We start from the raw sequence: 24,253 nt of genomic DNA, 5'->3' as shown, positions 1-24,253 counted from the left end.
TATAACGTGAAGGAATTTCTTGAACTTCCTTCTCAATCAAAATTTTTACCATATGCTTACAAACAATTCCACGAAACTCAAACAAGTGACAAGAACATTGGATATCACATTCTCCACTTTGCTTTTTAATGCGTTGTCATATTGTTCAACAAATTATCGCAAGGACGTTTTTGAATTAACATAACCATCAAAAAAGGTGTTCATGCTTTCACTTCTTTGAGTTGTAGACATACCAGCCCAAAACCACTTCTTTACATATATAGGCACCCAACGCTTTCGGTCATTATACAAAGAGCATAACCATTAATTCTTTTCAAGATTGTAATCTTTAATCATTTTTGACCAGCCGTCTTCAAACTCTTGAGCATCTATAGACTCGTACACATGAATTTTTAAGATTTTCTTGATTTCTTTGTATTGCCTTAAGCCACCTAATATTTCAGGGACCTTCTTCATAATATGCCAAAGGCAAAGACGATGATGTGACTCGGGGAAAACACATGCTACTGCTGCTTGCATTGATCTACATTGGTCAGTTATTATTGCTTTCGGTGGGGATCCATCCATACATTCCAGCCACGACTTGAATAACCACTCATATGTTTCTTTATCCTCCGCTGATAGTAAACCACATCCAAATAAGATAGAATGCCCATGGTGATTTACTCCAACAAAAGGAGCAAAAGGCATGCTATACTTATTAGTTAAGTATGTGCTATCAAAAGACACAACATCCCCAAATGACTTGTAAGCTGCCCTAGATCGTGCATCTGCCCAAAACACATTTCGTAAACGCCCTTCATCATCTATGTCAATCACATAATAAAAACTTGGACATCGTCTTTGCATGCGAACAAAATAATTACGAAGTGCTTCAGCATCCCCGACCCCTAGTCTCAGTAGTCTTACTTTTGCAATAAAGTTTCTGCAATCTCTTTCACCAAAATGCAAATTCTCGTACCCTTCTGCTTCGATTACTAACGAGTGAAAATTTTTGTTTAATGGTATCCCGACAACATCATTGAGCTCAAGTCTTCTCTTAGAGTATGAATCCAATTTTTTGTGACATCGTTGAAGCTGTGATTTTTTAGGATTTAAAGGATGATTATGCTCCAAAAAAACACGAGAGATGGTACAGATTCCATTACCATTAACAATCACATTGATTTTCATCTTACAATCTATTTTGCTCGACAACCTTGTATTTGATTCATTCTTAGGCACATGTACACCTCCTCTCGAACATGCAAGCTTGTAGTACCTTTTATCACCATCTTTTCTTGTACTGATTTTTCGAACCCCAAATCCAGTATTGTAGGCATATTTGTAAAAGAAAACTGAAAGTTGCTCTTCTTAATCAAATCTCATACCAACTTCGGGAATGTCTTGTTTGGTATTAGCAGGGATTCGTGTGATATCTTCGACATCTATATTCTGAAACTGATCAAAAGATTCAACTTCGGGAATTTCTTGGTTAGTATTAGCATGTAATCTGTCGATATCTTCGACATCAATATTCTGAAATTGATCAAAAGGTTCAGTTTCAAGAATGTCTTGGTTGGTATTAGCAAGGATTTGTTCGACATCTTCGACATCAATATATTGAAATTGATCCAAATGTTCAACATTCGTAGTTGGTTGGATAGGACCAAAACTGAGAATTTGTTCGACAGGTTCCATATTTGGTACCCCATCCGTAAACCAATCCCACATGCTACACATGTATTACAGAAACAATATATGATATTTTGTAAGAAAGTTCATCATCGTTAGCTAAATAATAATTAAAATAATAAGATAATCAATTAATAGTATAATAATATATGAATTCATAAAACTAAGATTGACGAATAGAATGGCAGTGGATTTCATTATACAAATATATATAGATGGATTCAATAAAATAGTTAGACAAGAATATATGTACTTACTTTAGAATAGAATGGCAGTGGATTTCATTATACAAATATATGTAGATGGATTCAATAAAATAGTTAGACAAGAATATATGTACTTACTTTAGTCTTGAGGACCCAAAGATTGACAGATAGAAGGTGGCTGCGTGCAAAATAAAAAATAAAAATTTAAAGTGACAGAGAAGATGAGAAAATAGGTTAGGTAATTTTAGGTGTAAAAGTGATCGGGAAAACAAAGGGTCATTTTGATTAGTTTATTTAAGAGTTATTTTATAAAATAATAAGGGTAAAGCACAAAAGTATTTGTATGGTGACAAGTGTTAGGCCAAAAAAATTAGGAGGATAATTAGGTTAATCCTCTTAGGAGGATTAATCATTTCTCATATCATAATACAGATGATGGTGATTTTAGACATATACAAGTGAGCTTATTATATCATTTTAACTTAGGGTTTTACTAATGACACATAAAGTATTTATACTATTAGCATAATATTCCACGATTAAATTTTGATATATATACATATACAAGTTTTTTATACAAATTACCGAGTTTTCATTAAATTTTTTTTATAAATTTAAAACTATATTGAACAAGCTCTTTTATGAAAGGATGAAATGCACCGGTGAAAATAAAAAGTTTATTGACTCAAAAGCAACCATTTGAATTGACCTATTTGTTAAATTAAGTCAACTGGATCATGTTCCATGTAAGTCCTCGACCTTTCTCTATCAATCTAAACTCAATTCAATTGTGGCCCCTACATTTCCTCTTCCTTGCGATTTTATTTGAAGGTGTGATGATTGATTCAGTTGATATATCGAAATAAGAGGGAAGTGATATTAGTACCACTCATCACAACTGTGCAATAGATTTGTACAGTCAGTTGTAAAACTTATACGTTGTGATATATCCATAAAAAGTCGTAGTACTAATAATCGAATATCATTTTCCTAAAAGTAAATCTTATGCATATAAGATCTTTGCTTTCAAGTAATAGATATAGTTTGATGCCATGTACATTTTAGCTTTCTATAACTTGCTATATTAACATTTACATTTAACTTAATGAAAGCCATATACGTATAACGTGTTTTGTATACGTACATATCTACGTATCGCTACCATTTTTATCATTCCCGGAATCTATGACCATCAAACATAATAAATCATACCGACTTCTAGCAACGAAGTATGAGGCACGTTCAAAATGACATCAGTTCCCCGACAGTTCCTGCTCAAAAATGAGTACACGATGTCAATGGCAAACTTTGCAAATATAGAGGACGATTTCTTGGCCTTTGCATATGAATGCCCGAGTATATAAGCAATTCCTGATTCCCGGGCTTTAAGTATCTGGATGGACTCATTCTTAAGATTTGAGTTTGTTTCTAAATGCCCAGAAAACGACTCCTCGATCTCCTTCAAAGACTGAACCAGTTTCTCTTCGTGGTCAGGGAGCGTAAACATGTGTACGGGAGCATTTTCATCAAGATTTTCACTGTCAGTATCTCCAAATTCATCTTTTTCTTTTCCTTCGGTCTCAACATACTCCACCAGTGCTGCCACTAACCGGTTCTCAAAATTGTAGTTTTCATGTGGAACATCTTTGTAACCGTACCTAACAATACATCTAAACATGTAATACTCTCGAGGCCCAACCCGGCCCACAAGCATCCTTTCCTCGGCCCTGACATATGGAACTTGAACAGATTTCACACAAACAAACACCAACACTTGATGAAATGCAGGTAAGTTGGTAACAAAATGACCAAAGATTGCTGGGATTCCCGTCGCTAGATTAGTGTAAACGAGTCCGATTCCAGGGACCCGCACCATACCGAGACTTGGCCCTAATGAGAGTATGCGGTTCATCGAGACTTTGTTCTCTAAATCAAACTCATGCTTTTTTAGCTTCCCGTAATTCCATAAGAACATGACTGACATGAAGGTTAATGAGAGGAGCAGCGGGATCCATCCACCTTCAGGAACTTTGAAGAAGGCGGCAGAGAGATAAAGGAGTTCCACTGACCCGAAAAGTACAAGAAAAGTGGCAGCAGTTAAAATTTGTTGCTTCCACACAATGATCATCACCAACGTCATCAAACAAGTTGTAACGAACATCACTGTAGTCACTGCAAGACCTGCAACATAAAAATTCTAAACCATTATTCATTTTGTTCCTGATGAATATGAATTTGACTTTTGAGGTCAAGCAGACTAGCTTTTGATTTCAAATTACTACAACATTTTGAAGCTCTCTTTGATAAGTATCCATCAACTTAAATTTAGTACAAGAGCATTTCTAAAGATTATTGTTGAGATTTGGAAAAGACATCTGCGTGAAGACGCAAATTTGCAAGTCCATGCTTGACAATGGAAGTCAAAAAATGCAAAGTTAACTAAAGTGCAAACATGAATACCGTAAGCATGTCCTATCATGTTTGTGTCTCTTAACCCAATCGTCACTGCTAAACAGAGGATCAACAGCATCCAGTTTACCTCTGGGATATAGACCTGCCCATATATCTTTCTTGAGGTATGAACGATTTTCACGTGAGGAAAACAGTTCAAAGCACAACATTGACTAATAATTGAGAAGGTGGCTGAAATTGCAGCCTGACTTCCGACCACCGCTGCAAAAGTCGCCACTATGAACACGGGCCAGAACACAGCTTCTGAAAAAATCAACAAGCCAAACCGATTAAATCATGAACATGATGGTTCTTAGTCATTAGGGTCTCGGGGCTAACTGCTTGCCTGGTATTGCTTTATAAAAGCTTCTTTGGATATCTTCATGATGCCTAGACAGATACGCAGCCTCACCCAAATACGCAAGAACCAGGCAAGGATAGACAAGAAACGTGAAAGCTATCTGAAATACAAATCATACTATCAAGTTTGAACATTCATCCGTGTATGCTATCTTACTAAAGGTGGTAAAATAGTGGGACGGTATAACGGTATTAGATCAAAGTGGACCATCATCATAATGGATAATCTTGGTACTGGTTGGGCGGGTTGGGTAACATTTTAAATGGGCTTGGGTCAAATGAGTATTTTTGGCACAGGTTGCATGTATGGGTTAACCCAAAACATTTTTTGTCCAAATACTTGAATGATGTATACAATCAGTGTGTCAATCATGATTACAATTGTCATACTATTTAAGTAATAATCTAAATGTTTTTAGCAAACTGAGTTAGAAGATTTCATGGTTAAAGATTACATTTTAAAATACTTTCTAGTTTCTAAGTAATGGAGTCAATATTGTAAAATTTCATTAAGACTTCATAAGTCCAACAGATATAACTCTTACCTTAACGGACAATGTTGAAAAATGGCCTAAATCAGCAAACATGGTCTCAACACCTGTGATTGAAAGGACAACTCCTCCTAAAGATAACCAACCTTCACGACGGGTCCTTTTTAGCAATCTCACCATGTAAATTGGCGAAAGAGCGTGAAATATTTGCGGGTTCCATCGAGTTATGTTATATATTCCAATGCCAGCAATAGATAGAAGCCATGCTGTGACGACTGGAGCAAACAAGAAAGCTACTCGGTGTGTCCCATGATGTTGAATTGAGAAAAGAACGACTAAAAGAACACATGAGATCGCAACCACATAATCTGAAGAAGAAAAGCAAACAGAAATTAGCATAAAACTTAAAAAGAAAGAAACTAACAGAAAATGAAAACGTATTAGCTACTTACTTTCATGAAGACCCGTAACTTTAATTGTAACTCCTGAAACAGCTGAAAGAACTGAAAGCAAAGATATTGACATCTCAAGAAATGAACTTGAGTTAATGCAAAAGCTTAATATAAGGCACAGAGCCAGATGTGTAGGTCGTGTAATGGGTCATACTTAAATTGGGTCGAAACAAGCTGGTCAGCATTAGTTCACTAACATTTTGGTCCCACTTTTTTATGTATAGATGAATTGTTAAAACTTAAAAGAGACTTTTTTGCGACATCCAACCCACTGACCATTTTGACCCATTTCCATATTGCTGATTTTTCATCTAGTATTTGCTATATTTAGATTAAAACATAACCCAGATCCAATCCTTTATAAGCCAATGGGTCGACGTTGCCGCCTCTTTTATAAAGCAATTACCCGATATAGCAGGAGTGAAAACGCCATCACCAATTGTCATACAAGTTCCAAGAAGAACAAAAATCAACAGTCCCTTTCGAAATGTGGTGTGTTTCTCAAAAAAGGATTTTAAAGCATAGCTTTGCCAGGTTTCTGCAGTCTTTTCAACGCCATATGCAGATAGTTTTTCATCGTTTTCTTGTTGATTAGGAAGCATACTTAGTTTTGCATGCCGGCATAGTAAGGAATACAACGCAAATGTACCACCTTCAACATAAAGAAAATGCAAATTTTATGAGTACTTTATATACTAAACAAGCTACTAAGCGGGCCAGATAAGCAGCCATGGTTATCAATTCCGTACTAGTCACAACTTATTTTAAGGACAAAGCATCTAGCTATTTACCCATTGTCTTAACTGATGTGATATACGTTTACATAAATGTTTCACAAGATGTCTTTTGATCATTTTGTGTATCGATCTATTGCATAACCAGAACTTCCCTAACCCCGCTTAAAAAGATTGAAAGATATATACCTTCACCATTGTCATCGGCTGACATGACAATGAAGACATATTTAAGGAGGGCGATAAATGTGAAAGTCCAGAAGATGAAGGAAAGGACACCATAAATTTCTTCATCATCCTCATGAAGGCTAAGTTTTCCCGAGAATGTAGTTTTGTAAACATAGAGAGGGGAAGTACTTAGATCACCGTAAACGACTCCAAGACTTTGATAAGCCAAACTCAGCACTGTTGACCATGACGCCTTATTTGATTTCTGTTTCGATTAATTCATACATGATTAGCCGTTTTAATAGGACAAAGTATCCAGAAAGAAAGAAGTTAATGATAATTGAATATGCAAATTCAAACCAAGAATTTTTCTACTCGGGAAAGAAAAACTAGATCAAAGATCTCCTCTTTGTGATTTGGCATACAATGGAGATAGAAAACGTCTTGAAATTTAAAACTTGTTAATATATGACTCCAAGAAAAATTACTATTACAAGTTGTTTCTCAAAAACCGCTAGAAACACAAATCAACAACGATACCCAATCCACCAGGGGGTGCGTTATGGGGGAAGTGAGATGTATACTGTACAGAGACTACTCTTAGAAAGACCTTTAGCAAAAGTAGAAACACCAATCAACATTAACAAAAAAAGACTTGATTTTTCCTCCATAGTTTGGGCAAGTTAGAGTCATGATCTGGGAATGATATTTAAACATATTGTAGTGGTCAAACTTAGTCAAAACCAGTTGTGGTTCACACTCAAAAACATGAAAATACATACAAAAAATACAATCTTTATAAGGCATTCTAGAATCTTTATAACACATAACAAAAAGTAAGTACAGATTAATTCTTACCCATGAAGAAAAGCATCACAATTCACAAAAGACACTTAACATTTATATAAAGCACATAAAGAAAGTTTGGTAGAAAGTAGTTTTGTTTCAGTTTTGCAACAAGATAAATGGTCTAAGATATGACAAGAAAAAAATAACAAAAAACCCAGAAAGCCAGAAATTCACTCTAATAAACAGCCAAAATAAGGCTAATAATACATAAAAAAAAAATATGCCTTATCTTCAATCCATTTTTTATCCTATCTTCCATTCCATGAAAAGAAACAACTCATTAGTCAGTAAAATTTTGACACATAATCACATAAGAAAAACAGATGGTTTAATATAGTTCCTTTTATGCATTGAGTAGTAGCCAAATCTAATCAACACACATTGCTATTCAGACTCAAAAACATCCAAAATAAGCCTACTACATACAATATAAACCACATTTACAAATCATTCTTAAATTTTGATAACTATAAGAAAAATAAGGTAGGAAAAACATATTGCCCATGAAAAAACTTATCAAAAGCAAAGAAAAAAAAATGGCAAGTTCATCTTTTAGTTGGAAAATTAAAAGTAACATCTTTTCTACAGTTTGTAATAGTCAAATTTAATAAATAACAAATAGCCATTGCAACTTAACACTAAAAACATTTAAAGATGAGCTTAATACATATAAAGGTTCAAACTTTAATAACCAAAAAATGAAAAATTATAGTTTACAAGAACAAGAAGTAGTATAACAACAAAATCTTTGAAGAGAATTGTCTCAAAAGCAAAATAAAAGATGATATATTTTCTTTACATTTTGAAATAGTCAAATATAGTACACACCCATTGTAACCAACACTATACATATAAAGTTTTCATCTTTAAATACAACAAGTATGAATCTTGATAACCCATTTACTATAACTGTATAACTAAAAATAAGTTATACAAAAACAACTCTCACCCAAGTGTATTGAAAAGTGTCAAAAGGCCTATATTATATACATATATATATCTTAAGAAATGCAAGTAAAAAGATAGTACCTGGTTACGAATGCCATGTTCTAGGGACTCAAAAGAAGTTCTTGGATGAAACATTTGTTTATAAAAAAAAGATGTTGAAATGAGAGTAAAAGAGTGAGTAGTGTGTGTTGAAGTTAAAAGGAATGTGGGCAAAGAGGGAAGAGAAGAAAATGGTCAACAAAGCATGTGTCACACACTCACTTAAACATTTTCCTATTGTTTAGTAGTACTTGTGTCATGTTTAACAAGTTGGACAATCTTTTTTGGACATTATTAATTTATTATAGTATTAGTTTTTTGACCATCTGGCCCCCAATTTTCTTGGATGAAGAAAATATATAATTCTTCCAATCGATGATCTTTTTATCTATGGTCGTTCTTTGCGTATAATAATTTTAAAATTGTTTGTAATGGCGGTGTTGTACTTTGCACTTTTTGCCCATTGATTTTTTATTTGTTATTTTGGATTGAAAGTGGATACATGTTGTTAATATATGTGTTTTTAATGAGCTCTAATATAGTAAGTATGGCTTTTTTCTGTTTTTGTAAATCATAATATCTATATGTTTTAAAGTATAATAACTAGCCAGCTTTAGCCCGCAACTGTTCCGTCGAAAAAGTTACATTATTCTAGTATGATTGCGTTGAATTCTTAACAGCCTAATTAAAAATGATTATGTTATTGATAAATTTGTTTCAAGAATATATATTTATTCAAGGGCATTAAGTTACTTATACGCATTACAAAATTTCAATTATTTGTAACACCTCAACAAGATGGAATCATGAGGGTTACGTACTAAGCACAACACGACATGAAAATTAAGTAGAGACAAGTCTAGATGCATATAATAGGATTGGAAATCCATACAATCATTCATTTACAATCCCGAGATCATACAAAAATGCATAAGGAGCATGACCATCAAACGTTTACAAAAGATAGCACAAAAGATGGCATATGATCCTAAGCATAACCCATAAGCGGGAACTATAAATCACGGATCCATGTTAAAGTCCAAGTCCAATCCTAGCATGCAAACAATCAATCATCATCCAACACGTCTTTGATTCACCTGTTCACCTGAAAAGTGTACTAAAACGGGTCAACATAAAGTTGGTGAGTTCATAGGTTTAGATAATAAAAATCAAGTTTCGGAATAACAACCGTTAACAATATACGAGGATTAGGATACCTAATCACGTCCAAGGAACCCTAAAAGAGTTTCACGTTATCAAAAGTCAACACAAGTCATAATCAACGTCCAATAACCGTCCATATACATGCAATATCGTCCACATTTAGGTTAAACAACCCATATCCACGGTAATGATCATACCGGGTGTAGATTCGTCAATCCACCGTCCACGTCCACGTCCACGTCCATATAGATATGAATAACATAACGGCTTATATAATATACAACAACGACCATCATCACACATATACGTCCATTAACACATACTACAAGTAAACAATTAGATAACTAACGCCTCGTTCCATATCATAACAAAGTATATCAACCGACAACGTTTAAAAGACCAAGTACACTTTCCACCCCAAATAATGTAAGCATAGGGGATACGAAACTCACCTTTGCCTAAGGAATCGTTAGAAAGAGATTTAAGCGAGTGAGCGGGGAGCACAACGATCACAAACCTATTACATCAACATCATAGCATCACAAGGTATCCTAACGATAAGGTCTAACTAGTTATACAATGCTACAATCCTCATAGGTACGTTAGAAGTGACTAAAGAATGTTTGGATACAAAGGAAGAGTTTTGGTCAAATACGTTTTAATGACTTAGCACCAAAAATCGACATGAAAAATCAAAGTGTTTAGATTTGAGTTTAAACAATTTTGTTGACCTTAGAATGATGTTATAAGACTTCCCTTGAAGTTACAAGTCGATTGAATATGGAACGAAGCGGGAAGTGAAAAAGTAGTCGGTAGGTCAGTAGAGCACGGCTCTTGTGCAGAGCAAAGGCCGTGCTCAGCCTCTCAGAAGCCGTGCTAAGCCTCTCAGAGGCCGTGCTCCTAGAGACGGGCATAAACCCTAATTTTCGACCAAAACCTCATTTTGACATAAAATTCGACTAGGAGGAACTTCAAGGCTCGTTTTGGAACATAATTACACTTAAACAATCATAACCCACTTCATTTCCACGACCCATAACATCATTTTTATGTCCAATTCGGTTTTGACCCAAATCATCACTTTGAAACCCTAATTTTTGATTTAAACCGTTTTTGACCCAAAATCAACCAAGGGTTTCTTAGATATGACTAAGAATGAAGTTATAAACATAAAAAGGAAGATTTAAAATGGGTTTAACTTACCAAAACTTCCAACAAAGTCTCCAACCCGAATTTAAGCTATATATGGAGAATTCTTGCACCTCAAACTCCAAATTTTTGGTATGACAATCCAATGATGATGAAGATGATTATCCTAGTGTTAAATTAGCTTGAAACACATTTAGTGTGAATTTAGTGAGAGAGTGAGAAAGTGAGGGAGGGTCTTGCATTCAATATAGTGAGAGAAAGGAAAGAAAGGAAAATGAATGGATAGGGTGGAAGGATAGGGTTGGGTCATTGGGTGGTTCATGGGTCATGGGTCGACCCATGGATCACCCGATTACGTTTCTAGCTCACTTATAAGTCATATTACGTTTTAACCCGATCGATACGTTCACGCAGCTTCAACTAGCCTAAATACACGCTTCTAATTCACAATTAAATAAATGTATTATTTATATTAACTAGAACAATACATCATTTAACACCTCGGGTCAACCGTTCAATAATCAAATAAGCACGTTAAATTCACGTTTATTAAAAGTCAAGCGGGTCAAATTTTACAAATGTTACATTATTGTGGTTAGACTTTGTTATTGATGATTTATCGCTATAAATGTTAGTTAAAAAATTAACATATGAAGTACATATTTGATCAAAGTCAAAACCACAAACGATTACAAAGTCAAAATTAACATATGAAGTAAATATTTTATATATGCAATAACCTAAAAAACAAAAATGAAAGAAAAAAATTTTTAAATGAAAGTTTTTACTTTTAATATATTAGTTAAAAACACCAAATAAACCAAAAAAAAAGTGTGAGACTGACTAAATAGTGGTACATTATGGTTCGTAATATCGCGACGAAAAAGTTGCAATATATTAGTTGGATACCCAAAAGGAAGAAAGTGTGAAGAAAACCAATATGCAACCCGTATTTAAACACCCAAACGAAATGCAATATGGTAAAAAACTTTTTTTAAAAAAAATAAGCAAGCTAACAGGCAACTGTCCTGCTTTACTGTTCATCACTCCAATTCTCTTAATAGAGTATATAATTGGTCAATTCTTTTTTTTTTCTTTTTGATGAGATATTAAGGTTATTGTGTTAACACGAATAGAGTATAAATAACATGGGTCAAATTGGTGTCTAAAAGATTTGATTGCACACTTGCACAAATTTAATTATCATAAAGCTTTTACAAAGAAAGATTGACATAGAATTTCCTGTTTCCCATTCTTTAACTCAATATTATTGCTTACACTACAAGAATCCTTAATTGTAGACCTAAGTAGTGTATTAACATTCAAATTATGCTACAAGCAGACATGCTAATCACTTTGCAACAAAAAACATACGCCTTAAATCAATCTAACTATAGGATAATGACATTTGAAAAAATCAAGTGATAAGATTATGAGAGAGACTAAATAAAATCGACGTGTCTAATTCTTAAGATTATAAGTTGATTTTTAGGCATATATGTTAGACTAATTTGTCATTTTTCAAAAAAAAAAATATATATATTTTTTTTGCAATGAGTAAAAATATATATAAAATAAAGCTATACATTAACTATAAACTATGGTCATGAAATACATAGGACATTTTTCTATTCATTTAAGATTTGACATATCGACATACTCGTCAACTAAGGCTATCCGGAGTGGGGCATATTCAGAGGGTGGAGATATCCGCTATGTGGCGCCATGTCATCATCAAAAATATGTTAAAAAAAGAGGGGGTGGTGTAGTGGGAGAAATGGGGGCAAATCTAGCCTTTTGATTGGTCACACGGAAAACAAGGCACACCCATAAAGAAATTTTTGGGCGAAATATATTTTCAGCCTGGAGGGGGCAAGGGACGCAATTGGATGAAGGGAGTGGTGTTCCAGGCAAGTTTTTGGACGAAATGGGGGGAGATTCGCCCCACTCCGTATAACCTACTGTCAATTTGAATAGGAGCAAGAAGCCGGTAGGTTGATGCTTATAGTTGTTACATGAAGCTTGTAATTTGAGTTTTGTAGGTTGATGCTTATAGTTGTTACATGAAGCTTGTAATTTGAGTTTTGTAGGTTGATGCTTATAGTTGTTACATGAAGCTTGTAATTTGAGTTTTGTTTGATATAGCCGGAGCTTGAAGTTATAATTGTAAAATGAAATAAGATTTTAAATTGTTTAATTCATGTTAAAAAAAAAAGAATATTATTAATTTCGATGCGTTTTATTTTTAGCAATCTAACTTTGAACCACAAACGTAGTATTGGTCTCTGAGTACTCTTTTGATTAAAACTCCACTAACGTGCTATAAGACAAGTCATTAAAATCCTTTTCTAGCATATCTTTTACGTGATTAAAATGCACAAATAAGTATACTCATAAATTGCTTCCAAGAAAAAAAAAATCAAAATGAATTCATTTTTAGGATAGGTAGATATCGTAGAGAATTACATGTGCATTGGAATCCCTATTTTTGATAATTATAGAAATAAACGTCTAAACACAAGATGTGATAGTTGCCTACTTCAATCATACCTACTAATTCTATCATGTGAAGTTAATGAAATACGTGAAAAATGGGGCCTATAAAATCATTTGTATTTTTATAATAAAACTATATAAAAAAAAGGTTTTGTTAAACAAAGCCTTAAGAGCTTTCGTTAAGATGCATTAATTAGTTATACATTTATCATAAAAATCATTTTCAGGGACTAAAATTTAATATAGAATTGTACAACCTTTTTATGCACGTTAGGTGAAGCCCTTAGGGCTTCATATAGCATTTTCCTAAAAAAATAATCCGTAATAATTAGTGAGCATTTGCTAATACAATATTTGATTGCAACTTTGCCAGCCATCAAGAATTGTAGTTAAAATAGAGTTAGTCGACGAAATTTCAATGTGGCTGTAAGGTTATCTTCAATGTTTTCCTATAATTGCAATTGTTATCAAGTAATTTATTTTTAAAATAGTAAAAAATAATTAATAAATTGGAAATTGCAACTAGTGTAAGGTTTAAACCCCAATCCTTAGGCCTTAATGCTACTCATCTTAATATTACTATACGTAGAATTGACCTTCCAAATTCTAAAGTAAATTGGCACATATGATTTATTTGTACGAAATAATCAAGTAGCTAGCTAAAATCACATACACTTGTTGAACACTGCGAAAATGCGCTAAATGAGTACTTGTAACATATGCTTTAAACTTTATACACTTAAGTTTAAAGGGAGAACTTTCCCTTATAGTTCAATGGTTGAGCATCAGCTTATGTCTCGAGTTCAAGACTTGGAAAGGAAATTTTAAGGTATTTCACAAATAAAATCCTCCAGTTAAACAGGTTTGAACCCTGCAGAGAAGACATAATTTTATATCAATTAAATATCGTGTCTTTGGGCAGTTTAGATGGGGTTTCTCCTCCTATTAGGTATTGAAGGTGAGAGAGCTCTCTAACGGACCTCATTAAAATAACTTAAGCTAGATCTCATATTGCAAACAAATGATTTACACCTTTATAAAAAAAAACACTCATCCTTATTGGACAATGGACATTGGTGGTATGGATAAGCTATATGGACCATATGGTAATGTTTTGTTTATGAAAGGAAATAAAATAAAAGAAAAAGAAATAGATTATTTGGTCTTAAGTTCAAGTCTTCGTATAAGGGTTTTTCTATTCAAAATAAGTTTTATTTAAAATAAGAGTGAATGAAAATGCTCATTTAGTTTAGAAACAAAGATTTCTTTAAAATATAAGTTTAGGTATATAACAAATACCGTACACATTTTCATTCCTAATACCGAGTATATGATTTGTTTATATTCAATTTTTAGTTCACTATTTATTATATCTTTATCTTTATATTATATTATATTATATATATATACTAAAAGACAATTGAATTAATATTTTATTGACCAACTCTTGATTTCAATAAATTAAAAATATGTCATAATTATAATTATAAAAATTACAAAAGTTAAAATTTATAACTTACTTAGAATTTACGGATATATAACTTATTTATAGATATCAATATACAATTGATCAGTATATATCTATTATTAAATCTTTAAAATATACGTATCCATCTCCAATAGAATTGCATCTAAACCAGCAAAGTCTCATATAATTAGACAAATTAGTATGCAGCTATATCAATTTGTAAATTATATATTGTCATTGGTTCGATTCTCTTGGTTGCACCTGTTTTTATATTTCCTTTAGGTTTTTAATTAGGTACACGTGGCTCCATTCTACTCTCTCTACACATTTTCTTATACTTTTTGGGTAAAGGAAAACGTGCATTAAAGTAAAGAAAGTAAGTACAAAGTAATGCCCTCACGGGTGTCCCCATAGTAAATAAAGGAGACCCGTGATGCAAGAAATGTACCAACTGAGTGACTGGACATGCCCAGATCACCCAAAATAAATCAACAATACATGAATCTATCAGCTGAATCTATGACTAGCAATCTAAATCATAAGAATACGTAACAATACGTAACAATGCTAGTCTATCCATCTAACTTCATGAACTGAACATTCTCTCCTGTATCTGACTCTACATCCTCCTCATCTCCTGGATCTGTATGGGCTGGGTCCTGCTGTATACTAGGAGCAGAAGGGATGCTGACATCATCAGTGTTTAACCCACATAAAGCATCATATGGGTTACCAGTGGTGATACCTGGTGCTGAAGTGAAAGGAATATCCTGCTGGGGTGCAACACATGTACCTGAGTGTGTATCTGGTGTGACCCTGACTGGCTGAGATGAATCTGTAGATGCTGAGATGTCTGGGGTGATCATCGGTGCCTTGCCTTTGAATTGGCAGGCTGCTCTGGAACCTTAGGTACATATCGTTCCATGGGCTTAGGAATCTGAATACCCGCTGCAACTTGGGCTTTTTTGGCCCTTCTTCTTCTTCTCTTATTGGGCTGCTGAAAGCCCTGCTCATCCTGTAAAAATGGTAGGTTGGAGGTACACTTGTCACCCCTAATCCCCCTCATTAGCCTAATACTCCCTCCTTATTAATCCTCTATTTTTTAAAAATTTATTTAATAAAAATGACCGACCTTTAATAAAAAAATCTTTATTATTATTATTTATATATATACACCACCTAGAAAAAACCCTCACAAATTCTCAACCCTAAGAAAAAACATACGGCAAAAAAAAGAGCTACGATCGACTATCAAAAAGGTTTTTTTTATTTATGTACTTTGTTTATATTTAATCATTATTATTATTATTATTTAACATTAGATTATTATGTTATTGTTATTATTATCTCTTTTAATTTAGTTTGTTATCCATTATATGTTCATTATGACTTCTTTTTCAACAATAAAAAATAAGACCACATTAACTAGTTCATCTTGAAGATCTTAAGTCAACACATGTTAACAATCATCTACGACTCCGTGTTCTACATGCACGGACTGTTTCGGAGTGGAACAACCCGAAAAAAATTAAAACGTTCGAGATAGTCTTTGTTCATGAATTGGTATGTATTTTTCAAATTATATACTCTACACTTTTTGTTTCTCTTTTTATTTAACTAAAGTTGAAAAGAAGGGGTAAACTGAAATCAATATTTATATGGAGTTAATTTTCATATGTTTCTTCTTTAGCTTTCGTATTCATTAAGCTGTGATATTGGTTATACACTTTTTGTTTCACAAATTATTATAAGATTTATATATCTTAAGACTATCTGTCCAATGGACGGGTCTAAGCACTAGTAGTATATATATCTAGTTGCTAATGCTATCATTGTATGCGTTCAATGATAATTTTGTTGTCGTAGCACTCCTAATCTCGTCATGTGTATGAAATAAGCTGTTATATCGAATAAAAAACACATAACCACAAGTTATATACTCGTACATAGCAATACATGATATGTCCTTTGAGCATTAATTAACTCAGTAATTAAAAGAATATCTTTACATTCAAGAGGTCTTGTGTTCAAGTCATAAGGTAAACATAGAAAGTATTATTTTGAGGGTTTGATTTGGGTATTTTCAGGTTCAAGTCTGAGAGGGCAGGACTTACCCTGACCCGTCCCATGGATTTTAGGTACCCTGTTCAACGATATAAAAGGTGCCCACTAAACACAAATAAAAACTAAAAACGAAAGAGATAGTAGATATTTATAAACGTTTAAAACAACTATAACAATAATATCTTAAAAAAAAATAATTTAACAAAGTTCTATAACTTAATCGATAAATGCATTAAAAGTTATGTTTTGAATAATGCCATTCTCCTAGCATTTTTGGAAGTAAAATTATTGATCAACTCTTCATAATAGATGCGCTCTATGCAATTATGTTTGATTTTAACTTACCGTTTGCGTTTAGATCTATGCAATTTGTTCGGAAAAGTCGAAAACGTCAAAAATAAAAAAATAAATAGATGGATTCGTTTAGTATATCTATATTTATACTACCTATATAAACAAACTACCCCCTCCCCAATTCAACTCTATACCTTTGAATTACCTAATATACCCTATACATTTAAACTAACTCCACACACCTCATCCCTGAAATTCCAAAATTACCCTTAATAGAAAAACCCACAATTACCTAAAACCTCTATTGTTATAAAATCCCCATTACCTCTAAAATTATTGTTGAAGGTATTGCTACGGATAAGAAAAAACATCTTAATTGTCATAGATTATATTACAAAATATTTAAACAATAAATATCTTTTTATAACTCATGAAATTACAAACCAATTATATCCTTTGTATATTCGTATTAAATTTTAATATTTGACTATTTATTTTTTTAATTGCCTTGGTCTCCTCCCCTACAATTGTAAGTGGTATTTTTCATGGTTAGTGTTTGCACTTCATTAATTTTTTGCACTTAATCCGCGACTTATTTTTAAAAGGATATATACGGTTAGATCTTGTATTGACGTATCTCATGAAAGTAAACTGAACGTTATAAACCGTTTACGGTGTCTAAAGCGTTATAGACCGTCGCCGCTGCAACGCGCGGGCACCACTCTAGTATATACAATACAATTCTATAGAATAAAAAGTATTGGACTTTTATTCTTTGACTAAAGTTGGGCTTTACTATCCACTAGTCTTAGACGGTGGAGTAATAATACATGCATAACAGACAAATATATTAAGGAATCTTGCAAAATTTGGTGCCTCTAAAATTTTGAGGCCCTGCTTAATTGTGCCGCCTGCACTTGCTCAAGGCCGGGCTTGATCACTTACCCCTATTAATCGTCGTGCCTTCGGGCGGATTAATAATGAGGTTTCCCCATCAAGTATTTGGAATAGACATTTTCAATTTAAGGAAGCTCTTTAACGAGAAACCGGTTAAAACAACGTATGGTAGACCTCCCGCTGTCAAATCGCGACACAAAATTTTAATTGAAATTCACCTTTAAAAAAAGCAATACATGATATATAGTTGAATACACACGGCATACAAAGTTATAAACTGGGATGTTTAAGATAAATCTCATGTTGTAGTTGAATACATTTAGTTAAACTTTCTTATGTGATAACTAAGCCACAAAACATTAGATGTATGCTGGTGAAAAACACTCTTAAGACACAAATTTATCTGCTTTTTATGTTGTTAATAAGACTCAAAAACATCATAAAACCTTTATGCCGCATCTTTTGGGAACACGGTATACTTATCACAAACACAAATCATTTGATACAAAGAAACTTTCAAAAACCTTCTTAATTGTGTTAATCAACCGTTAAATCAAGTAGTTATCGATTAAAGACTCATTAATGACATAATTATATATCTTTGTTTGCTTGATATATCGACTTCAAAGAAGAATTGATGATAGATATAAATAGATATGGGAAATGGGGTCACATGCAAAAGGAAAAATGATAATGATAATATTACTAAAAGTCGTATGGTTTTGGTACAATAGTCTTTGGTATGCTGTTCGTTATTAACTAAGCAACCCTCCAAAACCCCATTAATCATTGGGACCAGTATTTTGACATTGACATTTGATGATATATGACGTTAAAAGGGCTGATTGGATGTATATACTATTAATCTTCTTAACTAACATGTGAAAAAATTAGGTGGCAAGATTATGAAAGAGAATTAGTGAATACCACATTTCAGTATATCATTTTTTAATATATTAAGAGGATTATTAGGCTATTTGATTAGAAAGATTTATCATTTTCTTATTAAAAATGATTTATGTAAATCCATAAGAAAAAGAGGGAGAATAATGTTTAGACGTTTAGTTCCAATAATACATATAATTATATGTAAACTCGTATCATCTCAAATGACACAAAATCAAACACTAAATCAAAACAGAATAAATCCTTATTTAAAAATAAATTATTACACATAGGTTATTAGACTGACATCTAATATATTATATCTATTAATATATTATATTGATGTAATTGTTTGATGTAATATTTTGGTGTCTTTCGTCAAAAGTCATCTTGTAATATAGTTAATTTGCTGTTAAAAAAATATATTATATCTATTCAAAATAGTTAATCATATACAAAAGTTCTAGTATATAAATCACATAATCATACACTACAAAATATCATACTCTTCTTTTCGAAAGAATCTAGATTTGTACTCTTGTTATTTATTATTTTATTTTTAATTTTAATTCTTGTGTTGTAATTGGATCTTTTGACAAACTAGAGTCTTCCGAGTTGTTTGTTATTAATAGTATTTCTGTCTTTATAAAAAAAATATTCTAATTATATACATATCTTTATCAATGGAGCTAATTTCAAGGGGACAAATCTCACTAAATGGACTTTCTTTAAAACATAAGGAGTTTTTGGGTTCAGTCTCTAACATATTTACCATGTCAAGAAGTTATCTAAAGTGTGAATAAGACATCAAGGTCAAAGATGTCACTTAAATTTGCATTTTTTTTCTTTACTTTTTTGTTTTAATTAGTTAGATACTTAGATTATATACATATCTTCTTTTCTAAAAAACTTATACTCCGTATGACTCATATTGTGACACTCAGACCTCCCCAAGTAATTAAATGATAGATAATGAGTTTTGGAAAGCAACCCAAACTAAGAGCCTCCTTTCAAGTTGGACCAAGTGAAAGAAATGGCCACCACCATCCCAACCATATCATATGTTTGGTGTTCTTTCAACATCATATGAATTAATGAAAATGTATGATTTGCTAATTGCTCTACTTGTTACAAGATATTCACTTTCGTATCTTGTACACGTGCAATTGACTTCTTTCACTTTCACATACCTCGAATCTGAAACATTACTAAGATTTAGTGGATTTCTTTTAATAAAAAAGCAAAAGAAACTAGTGATATTGTCAAATGGTGAAACTGACATACATTGTAAGACTCCAAAAGGAATAGTGTTTTTAATAAATAGACCGGGTCCTATAAGTATTCGAAGTAACCCATCAACTAAAGAGTTATAAAGTTTGATCAAGTTGGCTTTTACAAGTAGAAGTTCATAAAAAGAAGTTTAATAAATACATCTTATTGTCCAAAGAAGAAACTTCACATAACTTATGATGAATTATATTTCTATCTAATAAAGTTAATATTACAAGTAAGTCTAATCAGCTTTGGGCACCACTTTCTTTGTTTTACTCTTATTAGTTATAGTTATAATGAAACAAGATTAATATTTAAAAATTTATCGCTTCACCAAGTCCATGTAACTCGACCACATAAAATGGTCCATTTGATATTTAAAAATCAGATTAAGAAGTTGGATATACCAATCAAAGTGGTGGAGACTGGTAGGTACCATAAAGAAAAGTAGTTAATAAACAGATTGCTCACATATATTTTATTATTTTCTTCATAAAAGAAATATGTATCATTCTGTTAAATTTCTCTGATATCGCATACTGATTAAATGATCGGAAAAAAAAGAAATATGTATCAAGCTCACCAGTCTTTTTATAACTTGTCTAGCAAGTATTAAGAAAAAGGAAAAATAAAAATTAGTCCTATTAGGTCTCTCTTTATAACTCTTTATTCCTCTGTTCTTCTATTGTTTTTCTTTCTACATCAGCTTTTCGCCTTATAATCCCCTATTCTTTCCCCTTTTTTCATTATTTTATTATTTCATTTTTCCTTTTCAACAAATTAAACAAACAACAATTTTAATTAATAAAAAACATTACATTTCTTAAAAATAAAACATTACATCCCTAAAAACACATTAACCTACAAATTATTAAAAACTAGATCATTACCCTACAAATTATTAAAACTAGAACATTAACCTAGAAATTAAAACTAGATATTAGCCTAGGAATTAAAACAAATTAACGATCTGCGAGAACCTAAAGTGACCTAAAATGCGGCCCGTACTTTTCCATCAACGACTTACGAGAAGCTTTGATCATCTTCAAGTCGTCATCATCTACACCAGTGAAAATCGGTTGATGCAGAAGCCTAAATGCCTCAACCACCTTCTTTCGGAAGCGATGATCTTCCTTTTTCTTCCGCTCCTCTGCGTTCACTCGATCCTCATCAATTTTTCTAACTGCTTCCCTTTGCATCAATGACATCTGATCAAGCTTACTCAACGCCATCTCTGACCCACTCGAACTGCCCCTACTAGAAGTCGCATCTTAACCACTCGACATTGCGACCCCGGTGGTCTCTTAATCGGGTCGTCTCCAAACAACTGGTCTAACCCCGCATACGGCTTTGTCGGCGGATACATTTCATAGTTGCTTGGTCCATCGTCACCTAGATCAACGTACGAGGTTGTCGTACGTTGTGTCATACTATGACCCTGTCAAAACTTGGGACAATCCTTCAAAGCGTCGAAACATGCCTCATATGGGAATCAAGAGAGATAAGTAGCTAGGTACTGGTCGTGTGCGCCTTTGTAAACCAATCTATCATCTGCGCCGCTCTGTCGTCCCTGTTCATTCAGCTTTTCAAAAATAGCACCATACTGCTTACAATATTTTATGATCTTATTCCATCTGCTTTGCACTTGACTCTTGTTGCGTGATGCATAAGTTGTCTTCAAGTTGAACTACTCGACCACCTTACCCCAGAACATTGACTCGTCTTAGTTGATCCTGATTTGAGAGTCTTGTGACGCGTGTGTCCACTCCTCTGACAACAATACTGTGTCCGGAATGGACCACATCTGCTTGTCTGCCACTTCTTTCCCCTTTTTTGGTCAGTCTCCTTGGTGCCGAGATTTCTTCGACCTTGATATGCCTTATTTTTTACTATTTTCCCATGTCGTATTTGGTCATTTATAAGTGCTTAAGAGTCGTTTTTATGTACATTTGGTGCATTTATGGTATCCGTTAGTGTTTCCAGGACATTAACAGGTATTATGAAATATTACTGAAGAAAACGACATTTGGAGACCTAAAGTGCGCTTACGGATGAGCTCGTGGAAGATTTGAGGAAGAAACGAACTCATTCAAGTTTTGGCAGATGGTCATGGCATGACCACAAATGGTCATGTCGCATTTGAACCCCAGAAGAGTCTAAAGGGGCAGGTCGACAAAAGGGTCATGGCATGACCACATATGGTCATGTCGCATCTGGAAGTCAGAAGCTACTTAAACTTTTGTATTCAGATATGGTCATGGCATGACCATCTATGGTCATGTCGCATCAGGCTGTACGACCAGAAAAGGGATTTTCCACCAAGTATAAATACCCTAGCAAACACAACCCTAAGACTCTTCTCAACTTTACAGAGATTTGTAGGGATTTTGGAGGCCATTTTCATCAGATCAAACACCTCTCAAGATCACAAAAACATCCGAATTTATTTCTTCAATTCTTTAACGATTCTACAACTCTTTGGATTTATTTCTTCAATCGGTACATTATGTTTTCATTGTTTCTTGATTTTTTTAATTTCTTCATCATGAGTGGCTAATCACTTTATCATTCATCTTGATTGAGTGAGACAATATGTAAGGATTGCACAGTTTTTATTAATTCAATGTTGATTTCATTTAACGTTATATCGAGATCTTAGCGTATTTCTTCCTTTTAATTTATCATGAGTTGATTGGTGATTTATGTGCTTCTTTAATGGTAATTGATGATGACATATATTTCGTTTTGATTTTTTGGGTCAAATAATTGGACCTATGACGGGTACGGTAGATAACCATTCAATGATAATAGGGGGAAATGTGTTAACGGTTGGGTACAATCGATAGGTATAATTGTTATTTTAATAACCAAAACCATTGTTTGATTAGGGAAATTATAAAAGATGTCTTGGGGTACCGGTCTTTGTGATGAAACTAGTTTAAGCAAGAGAGTCAAATGATGTCATTAGCTTAACGGGTGCGGGGTTGGTGCTTTGTTTGAGTCTCGGTTATTTAATCAACTTAATTTGGATTTGAACTTCATTTATGTGCAATCTTAACATGTTGTCGAGTGAAATCAAGATAGATGCCTTTCAAGTTATTGTTTTAAACAAACTCTCTCTTTTGCGATTAATTCTGCGGGATTACTAACTATTTTACTAAGAATTGCAAAGTGACAATTCGGCCATAAAAAACCGATTTCTTTCTGAATTACTTTATTTCAACAATTTCTTAATTAAGTTGTTGTAACCGACCTCGAATTTACCGACTTTACTGTACTGCATACGAACGGGTTCACTGCATGTGAGTGTGTTGTAGTCAGTTTTCTAGTAGTTCATGTTTTATAAATTTTATTACTCGATTTCACACATTAGACCTCATCCTCTATTGAAGCGACACTAGTATGTGTCTCTATTGTTTTACTCGTTGTTCTGCTTGTAGTTGTGCTTATTGTTGTTGAAGTACTTTAAATTGTTGAAAACTTTCATTAACTGATTTTGAATGTTGGTGTTTATCGAACCATAGTTGCTTGATTATTCCATCATATTTGAAGACGATATGGATGGGGGTGATCCCAAAGGCATGTTTAGGAGCTCTTCAAAATCGGCATCAAAATTGTAGCGAGATGGTGTGGCTTATGTAAATTGTTGTTCATTTGAAATGTTTTTGGTGTTTTTCCTAGGCATGGTTGGGTTAGGCACAAGCCTAAGGCCCACTAACTCACTAGGAACTAAGCCCCACCCCCCCCCCCCCCCCCCCCCACCAAAAAAAAAAATCCATACATATCTCGATTACTATAATGATTTTTATTTTAGATTAATAAATTTATAATTAGGGCTTTCATTATCTAAGAAAACAACAACCTCTTCATTCTTTTATCACTTATCAATGAAGTGAGTAGGAATCGTTTCATTCATCATGCTTTTCTTGAAAATTAAAATTTGACTACGCTCCTAGAGAAATTTGAAGAACCTTGTTGGCTTTACCATGATTATGTAATTCGAGTTTATAAAATGTTTGTTGATTATCCCACTTTTTCAATATTCTATCTCTTATTTTCTTTAAATTAATTGCTTTCTGTAACAAGAAAGGCAATGTACTAGCATTCCACAAGATTGATTTTGTGACAATAATGAGCAGGTATATAGCATATAAATGAAAAGCAGTGGACTAGCAATAGCACAACAGATCAG

At 33.2% G+C, this 24,253-nt stretch overlaps 1 protein-coding gene and 1 pseudogene across 1 annotated transcript; both read right to left on the bottom strand.

Annotated features, from left to right (window-relative positions):
• Window positions 1-45: 45 nt before the first annotated feature.
• On the bottom strand, window positions 46-1,722 carry LOC122609272 (annotated as a pseudogene).
• A 1,143-nt stretch (window positions 1,723-2,865) lies between these two features.
• On the bottom strand, window positions 2,866-8,550 carry LOC122608630 (potassium transporter 1). Its single transcript, XM_043781720.1, has 8 exons — window positions 8,415-8,550; window positions 6,558-6,801; window positions 6,041-6,286; window positions 5,635-5,685; window positions 5,237-5,550; window positions 4,678-4,792; window positions 4,341-4,595; window positions 2,866-4,061 (listed from the first exon to the last, which is right to left on the bottom strand). The coding sequence occupies exons 1-8, from the start codon at window positions 8,466-8,468 to the stop codon at window positions 3,073-3,075; spliced, it is 2,268 nt and encodes a 755-aa protein (XP_043637655.1). The 5' UTR covers window positions 8,469-8,550; the 3' UTR covers window positions 2,866-3,072.
• Window positions 8,551-24,253: the final 15,703 nt, after the last annotated feature.

Source organism: Erigeron canadensis, chromosome 7, assembly GCF_010389155.1.
Source record: "Erigeron canadensis isolate Cc75 chromosome 7, C_canadensis_v1, whole genome shotgun sequence".
Taxonomy (NCBI): domain Eukaryota; kingdom Viridiplantae; phylum Streptophyta; class Magnoliopsida; order Asterales; family Asteraceae; genus Erigeron; species Erigeron canadensis.
This window is presented reverse-complemented; position numbering and strand designations above follow the sequence as displayed.